At 45.4% G+C, this 17,856-nt stretch overlaps 1 protein-coding gene across 1 annotated transcript in view; it reads right to left on the reverse strand.

Annotated features, from left to right (window-relative positions):
• Positions 1-17,856, reverse strand: part of VWA8 (von Willebrand factor A domain containing 8) — a 1,291,603-nt gene that overhangs the window by 465,318 nt on the left and 808,429 nt on the right. Inside the window, exon 27 of the mRNA XM_085621802.1 lies at positions 1,887-1,995. Coding sequence (XP_085477928.1) covers positions 1,887-1,995 — 109 coding nt within the window. The remainder of the gene's footprint in view (positions 1-1,886; positions 1,996-17,856) is intronic.

The following is a 17,856-nucleotide window of genomic DNA, read 5'->3' on the forward strand; positions in this document are numbered from 1 at the left end:
TTATCAGCAGTCAGTCTGATATCGTCCAGCACTGATAGCATCACCAATTCAGTGCTATGGTGAGCTCAGAAACCGGCTTGCCTGTCCCCTAGGAGGTGATGGTACTCAAGGCACCTGGAGAGATTTTGCAGGACGTGCTGTTCTAAGATTTTTGCGAGAAAGGGGAGTTGGGAGATTGGACGGTAATTTTTCATGTCGGAAATATCCGCGCCGGGTTTTTTGAGAAGGGGGATAATTCTGGCTTCTTTGAAGTAGCTTGGGACCTCCCCAGTCACTAGGGAGGAGTTTACCAATAGGACCAGGTACTATGAGTAAGCAGACCCACAGCATGTCCAGTAAGTTGCAGACTTCAGGTGATGTCCCTACACCTCTTGGAGACTAGCTCTACTGCCGATACCAGCTATAGAGCACTGCAGCTCTTTGACCACTCCACAGAGCACTCGCTTACTTGGTCAAGGGTAACTTGGAACTGGAACAAAGTAGGATGTTTGGATCCCACCATCACACTCATTTTCCATGCAGAGAATTTTGAGTCCTGGAATCGGTTTCAGATAGTTTCCTTTCAAATGGCATTTTCTGGCAGCAGTACGAACACAGCCTTTGCCAAGGTAATGGCTTGCACAACTAGGGCAGAGGCGTTTTTAAGGTTTGGGGTGGGTGAGGTTATTAGGTGCTATGGTATTTTGGGTGGCAAGGGTGTTTTTAGGGCCTAAGGTGAGTAAGGGTATGTGGATAACGAGGGTAGTTTTAGGGTGGGTAGTGGTATTTGGGTGGCAAGTGTATATTTAGGGTGGGTCAGGCTTTAGGGAATAGGTGTGGATAAGGTTATATATATGTATGCATGTGTATATATATATGTGTGTGTGTGTATATATATATATACAGATAGATAGATAGACAGATAGATAGATAGATAGATAGATAGATAGATAGATAGATAGATAGATAGATAGATAGATAGATAGATAGATAGATAGATAGATAGATAGATAGATAGATAGATAGATAGATAGATAGATAGATAGAGATAGATATAAAGACTTTACACTTATCTGTGAAATACTTACATTTTCGCTGTAAAGAAGTGCGTAGTAAAGGCATATGCATTGCATAAATATGCGTGGTTACGACGCATGCGTTGTAATGGATGTGTGGCAATGGTATTGCACCATGTTGTAAAGGCTATTTCACTACCAGTCCCAGCAATCAGATTCTCACAACATGGAGTCTTGCATCTAGCCCCACCTTACAACATGCACTTGGCACACACACACAGGATGCCAGCGGCAGGGTATGTGTATTACATCATAGCGAAACTTTACATCAGTGGGACTGATAGGCTGCACTATTCCTGAAACAGAAATAAGGTATGTTCGGGATCATTAAGCTACAAAAATGGGTATGCTGCCACCACCATTTGACGTCAACAATCCAGTACACGGCCGGCAGTCTCATATCATTAAAGAGGACACACTTGGTGCACCCCTCCTGGTTACAGAACAGGTTCTGGACCTTGGAATCACCATGGACAGTCCTAGCCCCAGTACACGAGCTAGATTTGCGCGACCGCTGAGAAGCGTTCTGGTTGGCCCAGCAAATATCAGTATACAGTTTCAAGTGAAGCCTGGTCACTCAGTGTAGTGGTATAGGTTGTGTCCCATGCAGGGGACATTTATATCTCAAAAGACTGTTGCCCTCCCATTAGACAGGCGTGGAGAACTGACCAGATAATATTCATGCTTAGTATGCAAGACAAACCACCCCCATATATATATGGCAGCCCACATTTTTCAATATTTTCCTCTGTCAATGGGATAGAAACATGTTTTAGACATTACATCATTATGCAAAACAAGTAAAAGAAGCAATGCTTGAATAAATCTAACCTTTATAGTTAGTTGACGCGTTTCTGTTGGACACAAGAGCTTTTGAGAAGTGTTTCCTGATTCGTTGATGACCCAGTGGCCAATGAATTTGACTTCAGGTAGGGGTAACCTGTTAACAGACATTAGTTAATAAGTATTAAGTTTGCATCAGATCTGAAAATTTACCAACTGCATTCACACAAAATACATGCTTGCATGATTTGCTAAGCAGAGCGTCAAGGTAAGTGGCAAATTGTATCTACACTTGACTCAACAGCACGTTAAAGCATTTTTCTAAAACACCCATGCAATTTTATTTAATCTTCTTTTTATGAATAACATTTTCCTAACCTCAGCCAATTTGTCCCTTAAATCAGCGGCACAGAAATACGTAGTTAAAAGATAAAGGAGCCAAAACTTGAGGTGGGTTTAGTGGGCCTTCCTATGCAGTGGCACGCTGATTCTCATACTACACCAAAACAATCCATGGTGGTCCGATACACATTACATTGCACACCAAGACATCCAAGTAAGACAAGAAAAAATAATGTCTGAGGCGCACTCCGTTTGCTTCTACTCTACCACTGTTACTTATGCTTAGTTTAGTTCTTGCGTGCTACGCAGGGATGGGGAACTACCAGTCTCCCTACCATATAATCCTAAAAGATAATTCAGGTTGAAAATTACACTAACAACCTGCGTGCTCTGCTGAATGTATATAACATGTTATGTATTACAGTATTAATATGCAATTATTTCAACTCCTACACAAATTTGTTCATCAAACAACATGTGTTATTCATGTATTAATGTTTACATAATGTACATAACATTAACATAACATTTGCAAAATTAAATTAGTGTTTGTAACATCAACTCTTCCCCAAAAAATACATGACAATATATTGTTTTATATTATTGTTGATTTAGCTTCATCGATTAATTATACATTGAAGTTTTCATTAAAATTATTTCCATGTTATTAGCCTACCATAAATTAAATCCCCCCGCCCCTTTGCCATGCACACTGTATATTCAGTTCAGGTACAGGACTCTCCCGACAAATAATTGTGTAGCAATTGGCCAGAGCTGCACGCGGGGGCGATTTATGCCCTGCCTGTGGCGAGGTCTCGGAATATCTTACGCATATTCTATTTCTTTTTTGCTCTGCATATCGGTACCAGAGAAGGAAGTGGGTAGCTCCTCTTTGAAGGAAGTTTGGCATTGGCAGATACATGGAGGCATATAGAATCCCTTGCACTGATACAAGCAGATTGGTGTTCCTCTCAAATGCCAAATTCCTAATGTCAGCTTGGATCTGGTGTAGCAAGTGCATAAAAGCAGCAGCTGTTTAGGAAATGGCTATTTGCTGGTTCCTCAAAAAAGAGAGATATGTTGATTGGAGCAAACTTACTCATGGTCTTATTGCTTTTTTTTTATCTGTCGACCTTTCTGTGATTAATGAATTGTGAGACTTTATGTCCTATGTAGGATATTTGATATAGCACTTTAATGCTAGTTTGCACTTCTCTCAATAAGGGGAAGTAACCCATAGGTACAAGCTAGTTCTTGTGCCATAATGCCATTAAGGCAGCACCAGGATTGTTATCTTTGGCACTGGTGATTCTAACTTTTAATTTACTTTATGTTGTGCTGCCCATTGCTGATTTTGCGCGGCACCATGCCCCTGCACTTTTACTCTTGAGTATTTTTTTTAATTGTATTTTATGAGCACTTGCATTTTCTGTGGTCACAAACTGCACTTTAAATCTATATTAAGTATGATGCCATCATGTTTATAATCTTATAATATGTGTATCTAGATTTTGGCTCTTAGGATAATGAATTTCTCATCAATGTACAAATGTTTTTTTATCTCTGGTGACAACCATTAAAGTAGTGACAGGATGATTTTATGTTTTTATGTATGTTTGTACTTTTATGATCCTGGAGATTGAAATAAAGTTATTATGATGGTGATGATGATTATAGCTAGCTGCTTGGGGGAGATGACAAGCAGCTTGGTCCAGGGAGCTCAAGTTGGGTTCATCCCTTAAAGTTTACTTGCCACCAACCACATGATTGGGGGTTTGGAGGTGATGGCAACTAATGAGATGCCTCTGGCAATTGTCATTTTGGAAGCCAATTAATTTCTGGTTGAAATGGGAGTTTTTGTGGATGGTTTGGACCATTTTGGTATCCCCTCCCAGATCACCAGGTCAATTGCCAGAATAAAAAATTGGGCCTCAGCTGCTCTCCACGTGAATAGAACTGCTACAGATGAGTTAAGAATCTGGGGAGGCAATAGAGAGGTCTACTCTCTTTTGCCGCTTTGCTTTGATCATTGAACAGTTGGCGGTTATGTTGCAAGGGAGACTGCATATCATTGCCAAATGGGGCAACCTGGAGAGGCTAAGGATGTCCTTTTCTGCAAAAAATGACAAAGGGATGTCTTGCCCCCACATTGCCGAATCTGGAAAATAGTGATCACTGGTGCAGATTACAGCTCAGTCTCTAGCTACAGGGCTAGTCAATCAAAAACAAAAGTGATTATAGTATTCATGCAGTTGATAATAAAATGATGCAGATGCTTCTAAGGGGGTAATAGATCTCCCACATTTACATATCTTGGTGTAATAGAAAATCAACCAGAGTACCATGAGCTGAACTATAAGTGTCATTTCTCTAAAGGTAGGGTGCAATTGGAATCTTGGCAAATAAAACACTTATTTCTGATGAAACTCGCTTTATTTTTCCATTCCAGGCTAATGCTGTATTCTTAAGGAAAACATTTATGCCCTTTTGAACACAGAGGCTATATGATGTATGTGAGGCAGGGGAACTCACTGAATTGATAGGCTGAAATTCTTCCATTTGGAAGTGCGGGTTGACCATCCCTGACTTCAAAAGTTATGTGTTGCTGCTACTGCAACATACACACAGCAACTGCTGGCGCCTAGCTTGCGGGCGCCTAGCTTAGCTGTTGCTTTTAATATTGGCTGGTTAATTCTGAAAACTGAAGAGTCACATGCAATTTTATTTAAATTCTGAAGCCCCAAAGTAAAAAAAAAGATTATATTTAAGTTACCAGAGTCACAAAATTAATAAGCATTTAGATGGTTTTGCTCGTTTCCATTGTGCATAGGTTTGTGTATAGGTTTACAGCTCTCTGGAATACACTTATCTGGAATACTCCACAATGTTTGGCGCCAACCTCAGTGGAGGTAAGATGGCTAGGGAGGGGCCTAGAATGCTGAAAACAATTGATGAAGGAAAAAGAGTTTCAAAATGGAGGAGTTTGTAGTCCTTCTTGTCTTCACTTCTGTGTTTAGCGTAACGCATCCATCAGAATTGTAAAGACTCTTTCCAGGCGGTGCGACATTCCGGGCACCTCATCCGCCACTTTGGCGCCTTAAGACACGTATGTTCAGGAGGTTCAGCGTAAAGTAGCCGTGCAGAACCAAGGAGCAAAGGTAAACATGTCCTGCGGATCATAATATTGTTTTAGTGTTTGTATGGAAAGCGATGTTTTATGAATAATTGGTTTACAAACACCATTGTCTGAAGTGCGAATGGGGAAGTTGGGGCCTTTGAGAAGAATACACTCTATCCGGGTAACTATGGAAATGACTAGTTCTGAACAGCCATGGGCTAGGATATTAGAAACATCGTTTGAAAAAAAATCCTAAAAGTAGCATTTCAATAATGCCATCTTCACAATAGTTGCATTTTATCTATTCAGTACTTATATTAAAAAGCACTAGATTTGCATATTTGCACTTTAGGTTATCGATATTTGACTTCGGAAAAATAACAGTCAAGATAATCTCTTTATCTTATTTGCACATTTTTATTTTAGCGTATCTATTTTATGGAGCAATTACAGGATCTTTTTAAAATTAAGGAAATTGAAATTTGTAACATGACATTCAAATATTGATTTTGTACTGTGTCGATAGAAAAAATAAAAAAAGACAGTATGAATGAACCCGCACTTATACCTTGCTCCATTTCAAAGACAGAACTTTTTCAGGACACAGAAGTATGAATCGACCTACATACATTTTAGCCGATCTTTACATAACTTTGAGCTATTCTGTCACACTCTGGTGAGACTCTTTTTATGGTATTCCTTAGCTCCTTGTTCAGATCTGAGAGATTTTCGGTTGTGACAGGGAAGAATTTAGGGTCAGCACAAAAGCCTGGGAACAATGTCCATCCCATTGGGGAAAGCAGTACCTATTTTACTTGCCTGCTGGGATGGGGGAACGCAGGAGTTCTTAGTTTGATTCATAAACAGAAGCTATCAAACGGTGACTGGTGCTACATGCCAACTCTGGACAGCCGCAGGTGCACTCCCTCTCCAGGACAGCAGTACGGCTAAGAGAGGCATCTTTGGACCTGTGAAAATAGTCTCTAGGTAGTCTTGGTGATGCACAACTGGACACCCAAATGTGCTTTGGTACAACAGGATCTATGAAACCAACATCTAATGTCAATGTCAAGGTGTTACTGAGCAAATAGAAACCGGGGAGCAAATGGCCAGTGCAGAGAGGTCCTCACCAGAGGCACTACAATAGGGGCTCATCCCCGCCCAAAGGAAGTGACAGAATGGTCAGTCAGGCAGAATACTGTACTCAGTGCGGTAGGCACCAGGAGAGCTTCCAGTCTTATGGATTCCATAATTCAAAGTCCAACTACTCCTCTTCCAGGACAAACGAAACCACGATGGAGACATTGGGGCATATACATCAAGCATTGTTGCCATCGCAAACGGCCCAATTCACAGAATCGTCCCGTTTGCGAACGTAAAAAAACCTTTTTAGATACAGCAAACCCTAATTTGCGATTCGGTAACCTGTTACCAAATCGCAAAATGGGTTTGCGATTCGATATTTGGAAGGTGCGTGTTTGGGCGCCCCTTAAAAATACCGAATGTTTTGTGACCGTGAATACGGTCGCAAAACATTCGCATATTACCAGCTACTTCAAGTAGGTAGTAACCCATTCGCAAAAGGGAAGGGGTCTCCCAAGGGACTGCGTCCCCTTTGTGAATGATTTTAAAAGCATTTTTAAGAGCAGGCAGTGGTACCACAGACCGCTGCCTACTCTTAAAAAATGAAACTGCAAAGTTTAATTTCTTCTTTTTAAATTCATCCTGTTTTTCTTTAAGGAAAACGGGCTGCTTTTAAAAACAAAAAAGACTGCTTTATTCAAAAGCAATCACAGAAATGGTGGTCTGCTGACCTCAGCAGGCCACCATCCCTGTGATGGCGTAGATTCCTAATGGCTCGCAAATTGCGACCTACCTCATTAATATGCATGAGGTAGGTCTATTTGCGACCCATTAAGAATCGCTAATGAAACTGAAAATAGTTTCATACATTAGGATTAGCGATTACCTAATTGCGATTTGGAGAAAATCGCAATTAGGTAATCGCTACTTATAACAATGATACATGTGGCTGCATGATTTCTAAAAATTCATGTACAGCCAGATATAAATAAGGAAAGTTGAGGTCTCAACAGTCAACGCACTTAAGATCACGAGGCATTGCTGTAATCCTAGAGCCAGCTTGTGGTAGAGCCTCTGGAAACAAAGTTCTTCAGAGGCTTCAACAGCAGTAGGAGGTGTGGCGGCGGCGCACCTCAGCTCAGGAGAGCCCTGGCTTCTCAGACGAGGCAATACCAAAGGATCAGGGGAGTGCAGACCATGCAGACATAATTGTATAGGACGTGACCGGGTCCTGTAGAGTTTCTCTTCGCTACAAAAGAAACACACCACACTCTGGAAGCTGCACAAGTGTCACTATGTCTGCAGAGCAATTTGGCCAAGGCCCAGTGAAAGGCTACTAGGAGCTTGGGTGACCATGAGGGCACTCAGGGAGTGGGTCATGAAAGTGTTGTGGATGGGGCAAATCAGCAAATGCTGGGTAGTGCTTAAGTCCCATAGGGGTCTTCAGGGGAACCCAATTGTATAGCTTGTCGCCCTATGTGAAACATTGTGGAAAACAACACAAGACAATAACGCCTCTGAAGGCAGCTCAAGTGGAGCCTGTCTAAGATGTGTGTGGATGCTCTAGATGAGATCTGGTGGAAGTCCCTGGGGTAATATCTTGGCCTGTGAGAGAATCTCAAGGGCACATAAGGGCTCAGGCCCTGGGGAGATGCATTTTTGGACGCATCTGGGATCTTATTTTGTAGTATCTCAACGAATCTCCTAGTAATGGTTTGCTGAAGGACCCAATAGAAGACGAGGGCAAGAACTGACCCGGTCCTTTCAGCAAATTCTGGACAGTCTTAAGCCAGATCCGTATTTCAAGCAAAGCATAGTTTAGGGTGATTGAGGCTTCCTTAGGCCAAACCCAGTACAAATCCCAAAAGTTGTCTGAACCCTTGCCGGCACCTAAGGTGTAGCCCAATTTAAAGACATGGAGACATCAAATGCAAGACCCTGTGGAAGCTCAGTACTAAGAGGGTTTCTTTAGGTTCTTAATATCATAAGATTGTGCATGGGCTCATTTTAGGACGAATTTTGCTCTGGGTAAAATTTTAACTAGAGGAATTGGGAAGGGACTTACCATCATATCTGCCTCCGTGCTCAATTTGTATGGGGCAGAAAAAATAAAATGCTTGTTGGGGATTTTAAGGGTGAAAGTACATTAGAAGAAAGCCTGTAGGGGGTAATCAGGAGGCCACGAATAAAACCGAGACCACGAAAACAGCATCACAGAATTTTCTATAATCAGTATGTCATAATCTGCTCAAAGACGGACTGGCAAAACACTACTTTTGATCTTTTAAATTACAAATATTTGTAAGAGAATTCCCACGCCTTAAAAGGTGCTTGCTTCTTTAGATCTCTTGGGCTCACGTGATTGTGAAAGTGGTGATATACTTTTCTTTGTGATCTTCTAGAGGTTGTCTTGAGGAGAACATGTAAACAGACGACAGCGAGAAGCAGGATGTGCCATCTCGACTTTTTTTATTTTAATTCATAATCTATGAAAGATAGTCGTTGCTCCTCAGCTTTCATAGGGTCACTGATAGTAAACTGCAGAGAAGACACGCAAAATCCTGTGGCCTACTTGATATTGAACCATTGTAGGTTAATTGTCTCTCATATTGGCGACATTTGACAAATTTGGAGACACCTGCCCACCTGTTGGGGTAATCGCTTGTTGCTCTGCTCTGCTCTGCTCTGCATTCTGCCATCGCCGCCGCAGCTCCTGGGCTCCCTTCTGCTGCGTGTCTCCCCCGCCGCCGCCACTTTACATCGCGGACGAGAGCGGGGAGAGACTACAGCCCCCAGACTCCCTTGCGGCCGCTGACGCCGCCAACGCGCCCGGAGGCGCTTAAAAGATCACGGCTCCCTCGGGGGAGCGGGAAGCCTTATTTGGAGACACCTGCCCACCTGTTGGGGTAGTCGCTTGTTGCTCTGCTCTGCTCTGCATTCTGCCATCGCCGCCGCAGCTCCTGGGCTCCCTTCTGCTGCGTGTCTCCCCCGCCGCCGCCACTTTACATCGCGGACGAGAGCGGGGAGAGACTACAGCCCCCAGACTCCCTTGCGGCCGCTGACGCCGCCAACGCGCCCGGAGGCGCTTAAAAGATCACGGCTCCCTCGGGGGAGCGGGAAGCCTAATTTGGAGACACCTGCCCACCTGTTGGGGTAATCGCTTGTTGCTCTGCTCTGCTCTGCATTCTGCCATCGCCGCCGCAGCTCCTGGGCTCCCTTCTGCTGCGTGTCTCCCCCGCCGCCGCCACTTTACATCGCGGACGAGAGCGGGGAGAGACTACAGCCCCCAGACTCCCCTGCGGCCGCTGACGCCGCCAACGCGCCCAGAGGCGCTTAAAGGATCACGGCTCCCTCCGCGTCGCGGGACGCGCGCGGGCGGCGCCGGGCTAAGCCCGGGCAAAGGGCGGGCCGTCTGTGGCCGTCAGGGGCCAAAGGAGGCCGGGCTGGGCCGCTCCTCTTAGCTCTGCATTTTGGGTCAGTCTGAACTAACCTCCATTGGCTAATATCATTTTATTTAGTATTCGTCAGTCTTTCGCTGTGTATAGAGTGTGTTCCTTTTATCTTACATTGTTTGTATGTTAGGTATTTGTGTTAGGGGTACCTTATCGTATTACTTTCGCTGTTGGTTTTATTGGAATCATGGGGAAGCATTCTAAACCTACAGTCAGTCGCCCTATGACCAGACAGCTAGCCAATTCCAATCCACAGATCCCCAGTCTCACAGCGATAGATAAAATGCTGCAGAAGACAATTGGGGTGGTGGCTACAGCCATTGAAAATACCGAAAGACGGTTGTCGATTACCCCGGCATTTAATATGGCCCCTCCTTCTGATGGTTTGGCTGACTTATCTTCATACCAGGTGGATCCTGATGCGATGTCATCTATGCTGCCCTCGTTTTCACAATTACCGTGCGGTCAGGCACAAATAGATGAGCCTGAACAAGAGGAAGCTGGCCCATCTTCATCCTCCTTTGTTTCTATAGTGGCCCCCACTAAGCAGGTAAAGCCAAGAAAAAGAAAACAGAAACTTAGGAAAAAGAGTTTTTTACCAGCCCCCCCTGCAGACAGCCCTGCTCTCTCGGCCTCGACCCATCACCCTACTTCCACTATCCCTCCGACCTGGGTGACTACTTTATTAATTGACCTCCAGTCACACATAGATCAGTCCCTAAACCTCCTTTTGAAAACCCTGTCATCTAAAATCGACAGGTTGGTATCTCTAGTTAATACCAAAGGTATCGGGAAGAAACAGTTAAATCATGATCTAAAGCATAACACGGGTAGTACGGAGGGTGCTGGTATTCAAGTAACGCCTAATAACCCTACCCCCCTAAGCCAGACATTTCCACCCTCGAACCATACAGCTACGGACCCAGTCCAGCCTCCACCGGTGCAGCCATCTGCCCCTTCCCTCCCTGCTGGTCCCCGTATGTCCCCGACTTTGCCCCGAGCCCCTACTGTTGCTTCATCACGCGAACAGTCCCTTAGTTGTAGGGACTCAGCCCTTCGGAGTTCGGACGGGGATAGGATCCTTCCTCCTGGGGGGGGAACCGAGCCCTACGGAGTCCGGAAGGCTCCCTTCCTCTAGTACAGCTTCCCCCTGAGGCAGCACCTTATGTGACCGTGCTCACTGGAGTTCCCCCACTAATGAATGGAAGGGGGGAATCTTACTTTGAATTAAAAAACAAAGTCATCCACTGGTTGTCCAAAAATAGTCCATTGGAGGGAGCTGGGAGAGGGGAGATCCTCTTTGTTCGGAGAGTTAACTGGCTGGGGACCCGCCCAAAGGACATTGGTGGGGATTGTGTCCTGATTAATTTTAGGGACCCTAGAGTTGTAGGACACATACTGGAGCAGGGTGGGCACCACAAATCAGGAGCCATTGACACATCGCATTTGGGGTACTTCTATTCCATCTCCAATACTCTGAATCCAGTGGAATTACCATACTTTCATCAGGCTTCTCATAACACTTACTTCAATATCCCGGTCGAAAACCGTTTCGACCTGCTCAACTCTGTGGACTGACCATTACCCCTGAGTCTCAGTAAGGGAGGGTATATGCCTTTGGGGGGGAATCTGGCTAGGGACGTTTCTGGTGTGGTGACGGCTCTCCCCTCGGCTGCTCCTGGCATGGAGAGAGGCCCTGGGCCATCTTCTCCTTCATCTTTGATCCCCAGTGCCATGATGGGATGCCCCGTGTTGGGCCCCCTTGACCATTCTGCTTCCCACCGCCCCCCATCTTCCCCCCCTCCGGCTGACAGCCCTCCCCGCACACCTACTCGAAGACCTTTGGTTGGGTCCTGGAATGTGGCTGGATTGGAGTCCAAACTCTCTGACCCCGAGTGGGGAGAGCTAATGGACAATTACGACATCTGCATATTCCAAGAAACATGGCTACGGTCTATACCATGGAGGGTGGGCTATGCATCGTTTTCGGCCCCAGCAGTTCAAGGGGCGAGAGGAAGACCTTCTGGGGGGTTACTAGTATGGGTTGCAACACACCTGGGATGCTCAGTAAAGTTACTAGATTCAAAGTCCCCTGACATTTTATGTTTGCTACTCACCTTCCCTGCTAGTTATTCGCTGGTAGTAATAAATGTCTACCTGCGCCCCCATCCGGTACAGCTGGGTCTGTCGATTTTGGGCGCCCTGGAAGATGTATTACATTCTCTTCCACCTGCGTCCCATAAATTAATTGGTGCAGATCTTAATTGTCACTTCGAACCCCTTCTTGGGATCCCCTCCCCCACCTGTGACGAGGATGAAAGTTATCTAATCCCAGACCCCATTACCTATCCTGCCAAACGTCTTTCCACTCTAGCCCTTGAGATCAATAAGCTTACCTTTGCACACTCCTTGCGGGCTTGCAATGGTAGACTTCGCCCGGATGTGCCGGGGTCTTTTACCTTTAATAGACCCGGGAGCTGTTCGACTATCGACTACCTTCTGGTGAACGTGGAATTTTGGGGCCATTTGGCCGCCTTTTCTGTTATTCCACGGGTCGATAGCGATCACAACCTACTGTCACTGGAATTGGTTAACAAGATCGGTGGCAGTGGAATTTCTAAGCTCCAATCAGCATCATATAGTGAGAATCTGGTGCTAGCGGCAGGTGGTAGACGGATTAGGTGGGCAAGGGTAGTGTCCGACGACCTAAAGCTTGCAGATATATATAGCAGTGTGACCTGCTCTTTGGAAGCAGTCTCCCACCTCTTGAGCCCCACCGGGGACATCCCGCAGTCCCGCCTCCTTGATTTCCAGATCATCCATGAGGATTTCCTTGGCAGCCTGGCTGGCTTCTTTTATAGCCCTACTGCCTCAAAACCAAGGCCCCTTAGGCCCGAGCATTGGTTTAATGGTTCCTGTAGGCGGGCTAAGACTGCTCTGATAAAAGAAGTAAAAGAGGGTACCCTGTCTAGTATCCGGGCGGCGAGGGCCACATACAAAAACCTGATCAAGGAAGCAAAATCCGAGTGGGAGGATCTAAGGTGGCAAAATTTATTGCAAGCTTTAGTAGACCGTGACTCGAGGGCGTTTTGGAACATTGTTCGAACGGGCACGGTAGCCAGTAGCCCTGCAATTATTCCTAATCTTAGCGAGGAGGTCTGGCTTGCCCACTTCCAACCCCTCTTTTCGGTCAGTAATTCCTCGGGTGGCACCGATCCGGGCACCTCGCGGATTGATATTGCAATGGACCAGTTGTGCCAGGAAGAACTTGAGAGTCATTCCTTTTCTCTTTCAGAAATAGAATTGGCCCTCAACTCTCTATCAGTAGGGAAAGCCCCGGGGCTTGACAGGATCCCTGGCGACTTGTACAGAAGTGATATAAAAATCTGGGCCCCTTACATTTGCGTGTATTTTAATGCCATTTTGCAGGGCCTTAGTATCCCGGACACCTGGTTGGGTGCAGAAATTATACCCATTTACAAAAAATCTTCCCCGCTGGATCCAGCCAACTGCCGCCCCATAAGCTTGATTGATGTTCTACAGAAGCTGTTTACCCGAGTCCTCTTATCCAGACTGCAGTCCTGGATGGAGGATCAACAAATTCTAACCTCCCTTTAGGCGGGGTTCCGTGCTAAGGTTTCCACTATCGATCAATTATTTAGATTACTATTGATCTACTGGAAGTCAGTCAGCCTGGGTGCTGGTAATCTGTATTTGATTTTTGTGGACCTTCGGTCCGCTTTTGATATGGTCCAAAGGGAAAAATTATGGGCCCTTTTGTTAGAGATGGGTGCTCCCCCCTACCTTTGCCACTTATTTAAACGCCTCCACTCCGGCACCTATGCAAGGGTGAGATTTGGGAGATGTGGGGAAATCTCTGGGCCATTCCCGGTTGAAAAGGGTGTGAGGCAGGGCTGTGTCCTGGCCCCCACTCTTTTCTCCCTTTTTATCAATGGGCTGATTGAGTATCTTTTGCGCACCGCTAACTTGGACTCCCCTGTACTGGCGGGGCGTAAGGTTCCGGCCCTAATGTTCGCTGATGACACGCTTTTGTTATCTAAATCTTACATGGGCATCCAGCGTACATTAGAGGCCTTTTGCTCCTTCTGTAAAATCAGGGATTTGGAACTGAATCTTTCCAAAACTAAATTCATGGTTTTCGGTTCCAATTCATTTAACTGCCCCCACCCTAAGCTGGGTGATGTTGAGTTGGATAGGGTTGCCACTTTTGAGTATTTGGGGGTGACCCTTAACGATAAAATGAATTGGGGGTCCCATCTGGCGAAGGCCAATTTGAGACTAGCTCAATCAGTGGGGGGTATCCTGAAGGTGTTTAATAACACCTCTTTTAAACCTTTGGGCCCCCCCATGGAAATTTATAAATCTCAAGCTAGAGGAGGTGCACTCTATGGCGCTGAACTATGGGGATATTCCATTCCAGCTTCCCTCTCATCTACTGAGAATTCCTTTATTAGGAGATTGCTGAAACTACCTGTCAGCACTCCATTAACTCCTTTGAGATGGGATTTGGGTCTGGTCCCCATAGAAGAGATTGCCCTGAACCGTCCCCTCCAGTTCTGGAGGCGTCTTTGGTCAACGCCGGAGTTGGTAAGCTACAGGTATGATCTTGGTGATATATTGGCAAGGGGAAAATCGGAAAAGATCCCTTGGCTTGTCTATATAAAGAACCTCTGCAACTCAATTGGGATGGGGAACCTATGGTCCGCCCCGGAAGAGACCTGCCGTGCACTTTCGAAGAACTCACTGCGGGAGGTCTTGAAATCATATAGGAAGGGAATTTTATTCCACTCCTCCCGGGGTAGGCTTACTGACACTTTCCTGGATACTAAGTTTAGTCCCCAGTTTGAAGTTTTCCTGGACGTTATCCAACCACCTTTGGCAAAGAAAGTCTACATCCAGTTTAGACACGGCTCACTACCGCTGAGGGATCTCACACATAAATGGTCCAACGTCTCGGATCCCGTAAGCACGTGTCCTTTATGTACTGTTACCTGTGAAACAGAGTTGCATGTTGTCCTTTTCTGCCCTCTATATATCATTGCAAGAAAAAAGTGGATCGTCCAGTTATGCAAGTCTAGGGGTCTCAGGGACTATAAGGAGGTGTTTAGAATTTTGAAATATGACACTACTCCATTGATAGTGTTCGCAATGGCCAAATTTCGTCTCTCAATGTGGTTTATACGGTCCAAATTAATGACTTCCGCTACTCATTTCCCCTGATTTTAGTATTACCTATATTGCCACTACAGTACTTTGAGGTGTAGCGTGTACATCTTTGGCCCTGGATCAATTTTTAATAATTTGCCTTCGTGGAAAAACCACGCTTTTTTATCGTATCTTTTATGAAATATTTTAATGTTTTTATTGGATTACACTCTACACAATGTTTATTTAATCATGTTTAAATGTATATATGTATTTATGTCTTTTTATGGTATCTTACCGAAATAAAAGCTTTGACTGACTGACAAATTTAATTTAAGATTTTTTTGTAATGGCTAATACAAACCAATTATGATTCTATTCACGGCATACAATAGAAAATAAATATACAAATGAGCATTTGTATTAATAGTGGACAATGTTGGATGTATCAATTAAGTTGGTGAATTACCCTAAACATAGATGTAAGGCTTCGGGAATGGGCAAAAACGTATATGTTTTTTAAGAGTTGTACCCCAGGAAGTTAAATGCTTGGAGAAATGCTCGGCTTGGATAAAAAAACAACAGAGTTGATTGTTCTTTCTGAAAACGTAGATCCTACTTAAAAATCTTAGAGCTCTTTTTGCATCCTGAGTGCCAATAAGTTATTCTTCTTGAATAGCCATAGAAATAAGTGACAGAGAAAAGCCCTAGGTACCAAGGTACATTCCAAAACAGAGGCAGCATCCCCTCTCTATATCTGTAACCAAAAGTACACTGCACGACAACTGACATTTCTGTAGGGCTTCTAACAACAGGAACAGCTATAATTAATTTTCCAAAGCGTAGACATGCCTCTCTTGTGCACGTCCTTACATTGTCTGTGTGTCAGTTACTAGCCGTATAAACCGGCGTCTTGGGCCAAACATACCTATTTGATGTCAGTGCAGAATTCTTGCTCGTGGAGTTAACAAATATTTAGTTTTTTGTGCTCCCAGGCTGATTCTCGAGCGTGCTATTTGTTAGACTCCCATCTAATGGAACATTTGCGGTGCCTTCCTGAAAGGGTGCACTGTTTGCCATGGAAATCCAGTTTGTAAACACTGGAAAGTTGTAACCTCAATCAAACACAGGAGCCTGTAAGATGCGAATGTAGAGGGGTGAATCTGCCAAGCATTACACCAGACAATGATGAAAACTATAATAGATATAGGATAAATATATTCCTAACACTTAGCCTAGGCTCTCATGCTTTGCATGGCTTCAGACTCTAAAATGGGTTCTATATTGGTTGCGGTATATATTCCTCCGGGCCTGCAAGCACAAACTTATAAGGATCTGGGTGCCTTTCTATTAGGTTTACCCAGGGACACCTTGTGATTGGAGGGGACCTTAACTCCGTGGTCTCGGGGGACTGGGATAGACACCCCCCGCGAGTGATTGGAGCGGGGCAACAGTGGCTCTCCCAAATTATTGATGCATTTGGCCTGGTGGACGTCTGGCGGAAACACCATCCCACCGGCAGGGGTTATACTTTCGTGTCAGGAGCGCATCACACACTGTCTCGACTCGATTACATACTCACCCCGGTACAATTTGACATGAATACGACGGAAATACAGCATCTGCCCCGGGGCATCTCGGATCACTCCCCACTATGGGTGCACTTCACAATGGGGGATAAAAGATTCGGAGGCCCAGTGCCAATAAACCCATGGTACCTTAAAGGACCGGAGATCAGAGCAACGCTGGTAAAAGCAATTGACCAATACTTCATAGATAATGACGGCACGGTGGAATCACCAGCCACGTTATGGGAGGCGTTCAAGACAGTCCTAAGGGGGCAGGCCCTCTCACTCATAGCGGGTAGGCGTAAAGAAAAAGGGAAACAACTGACAGAGATAGAGAACGCGATCAAACAAATAGAGGAGAGAATCGGCCGTGGCCCGGATGAGGATAGCACACACCAATTGCAGCTTAGGGCCGCAGAATATAAGGACATCGCTACAGAGGCGACGAAAACTTTGGCACGTAATAGGGATGGGCGCATATACGATCAGGGCGACAAGGCGGGCAAGCTCATAGCTTGGCTGGATAGTAAAGAAAGGGAACAACGGGTGGTGCCCAAACTCATGAGCACTTCGGGGAGGCTCCTGACTGAACCGGGAGACATAGTGAACGAACTGGCCATGCACTTTGAACAGGTGTATAGGAGACAGTCGGACCTCACGGAGGACGACTCTGCTGCCTTCTTGACCGACATTCAGATGCCCACCCTGACAGATCAGGAACGAGATCAAATGGAAGATGATCTTACGTCAGAAGAACTCACCAAAGCAATAGGTGACCTCAAAGGGGGTAAGGCACTGGGGCCCAATGGCCTCCCTATCGAGCTGTACAAGCTTAAACCAGATAGGATAGCGCCATTTCTGAAGGCAATGTATAATGAAAGTCATGAACAAGGGATCCTGCCTCGGGACCATCGCATAGCCACTCTTGTGGCAATTCCCAAACCAGGGAAGCCGAGAACGGAGTGCTCCCCGTACAGACCCATTTCGCTCCTCAACGCGGAGCTCAAAATACTGGCTAAAGTCTTAGCCAACAGGCTCCGCACAGTTATCACAAAGCTGGTGCACCCGGACCAGTCGGGATTCATGCCTCATCGCAACACCGCACTCAACCTCAGGCGACTTCACGGAGTCCTGGGGCGCTGCCCTGGAATCCAGGAGGATGCTATGGTGGTGTCATTGGATGCAGCCATGGCGTTCGACACACTCGAATGGGCATACCTATTTGCGGTGCTCAAGAAATTCGGTTTCGGACCCAAGTTTCTGGGGTGGGTGCGCCTATTATACTCCGA

The sequence above is a fragment of the Triturus cristatus genome, chromosome 8 (assembly GCF_964204655.1).
Source record: "Triturus cristatus chromosome 8, aTriCri1.1, whole genome shotgun sequence".
NCBI classification, from domain to species: Eukaryota; Metazoa; Chordata; class Amphibia; order Caudata; family Salamandridae; genus Triturus; species Triturus cristatus.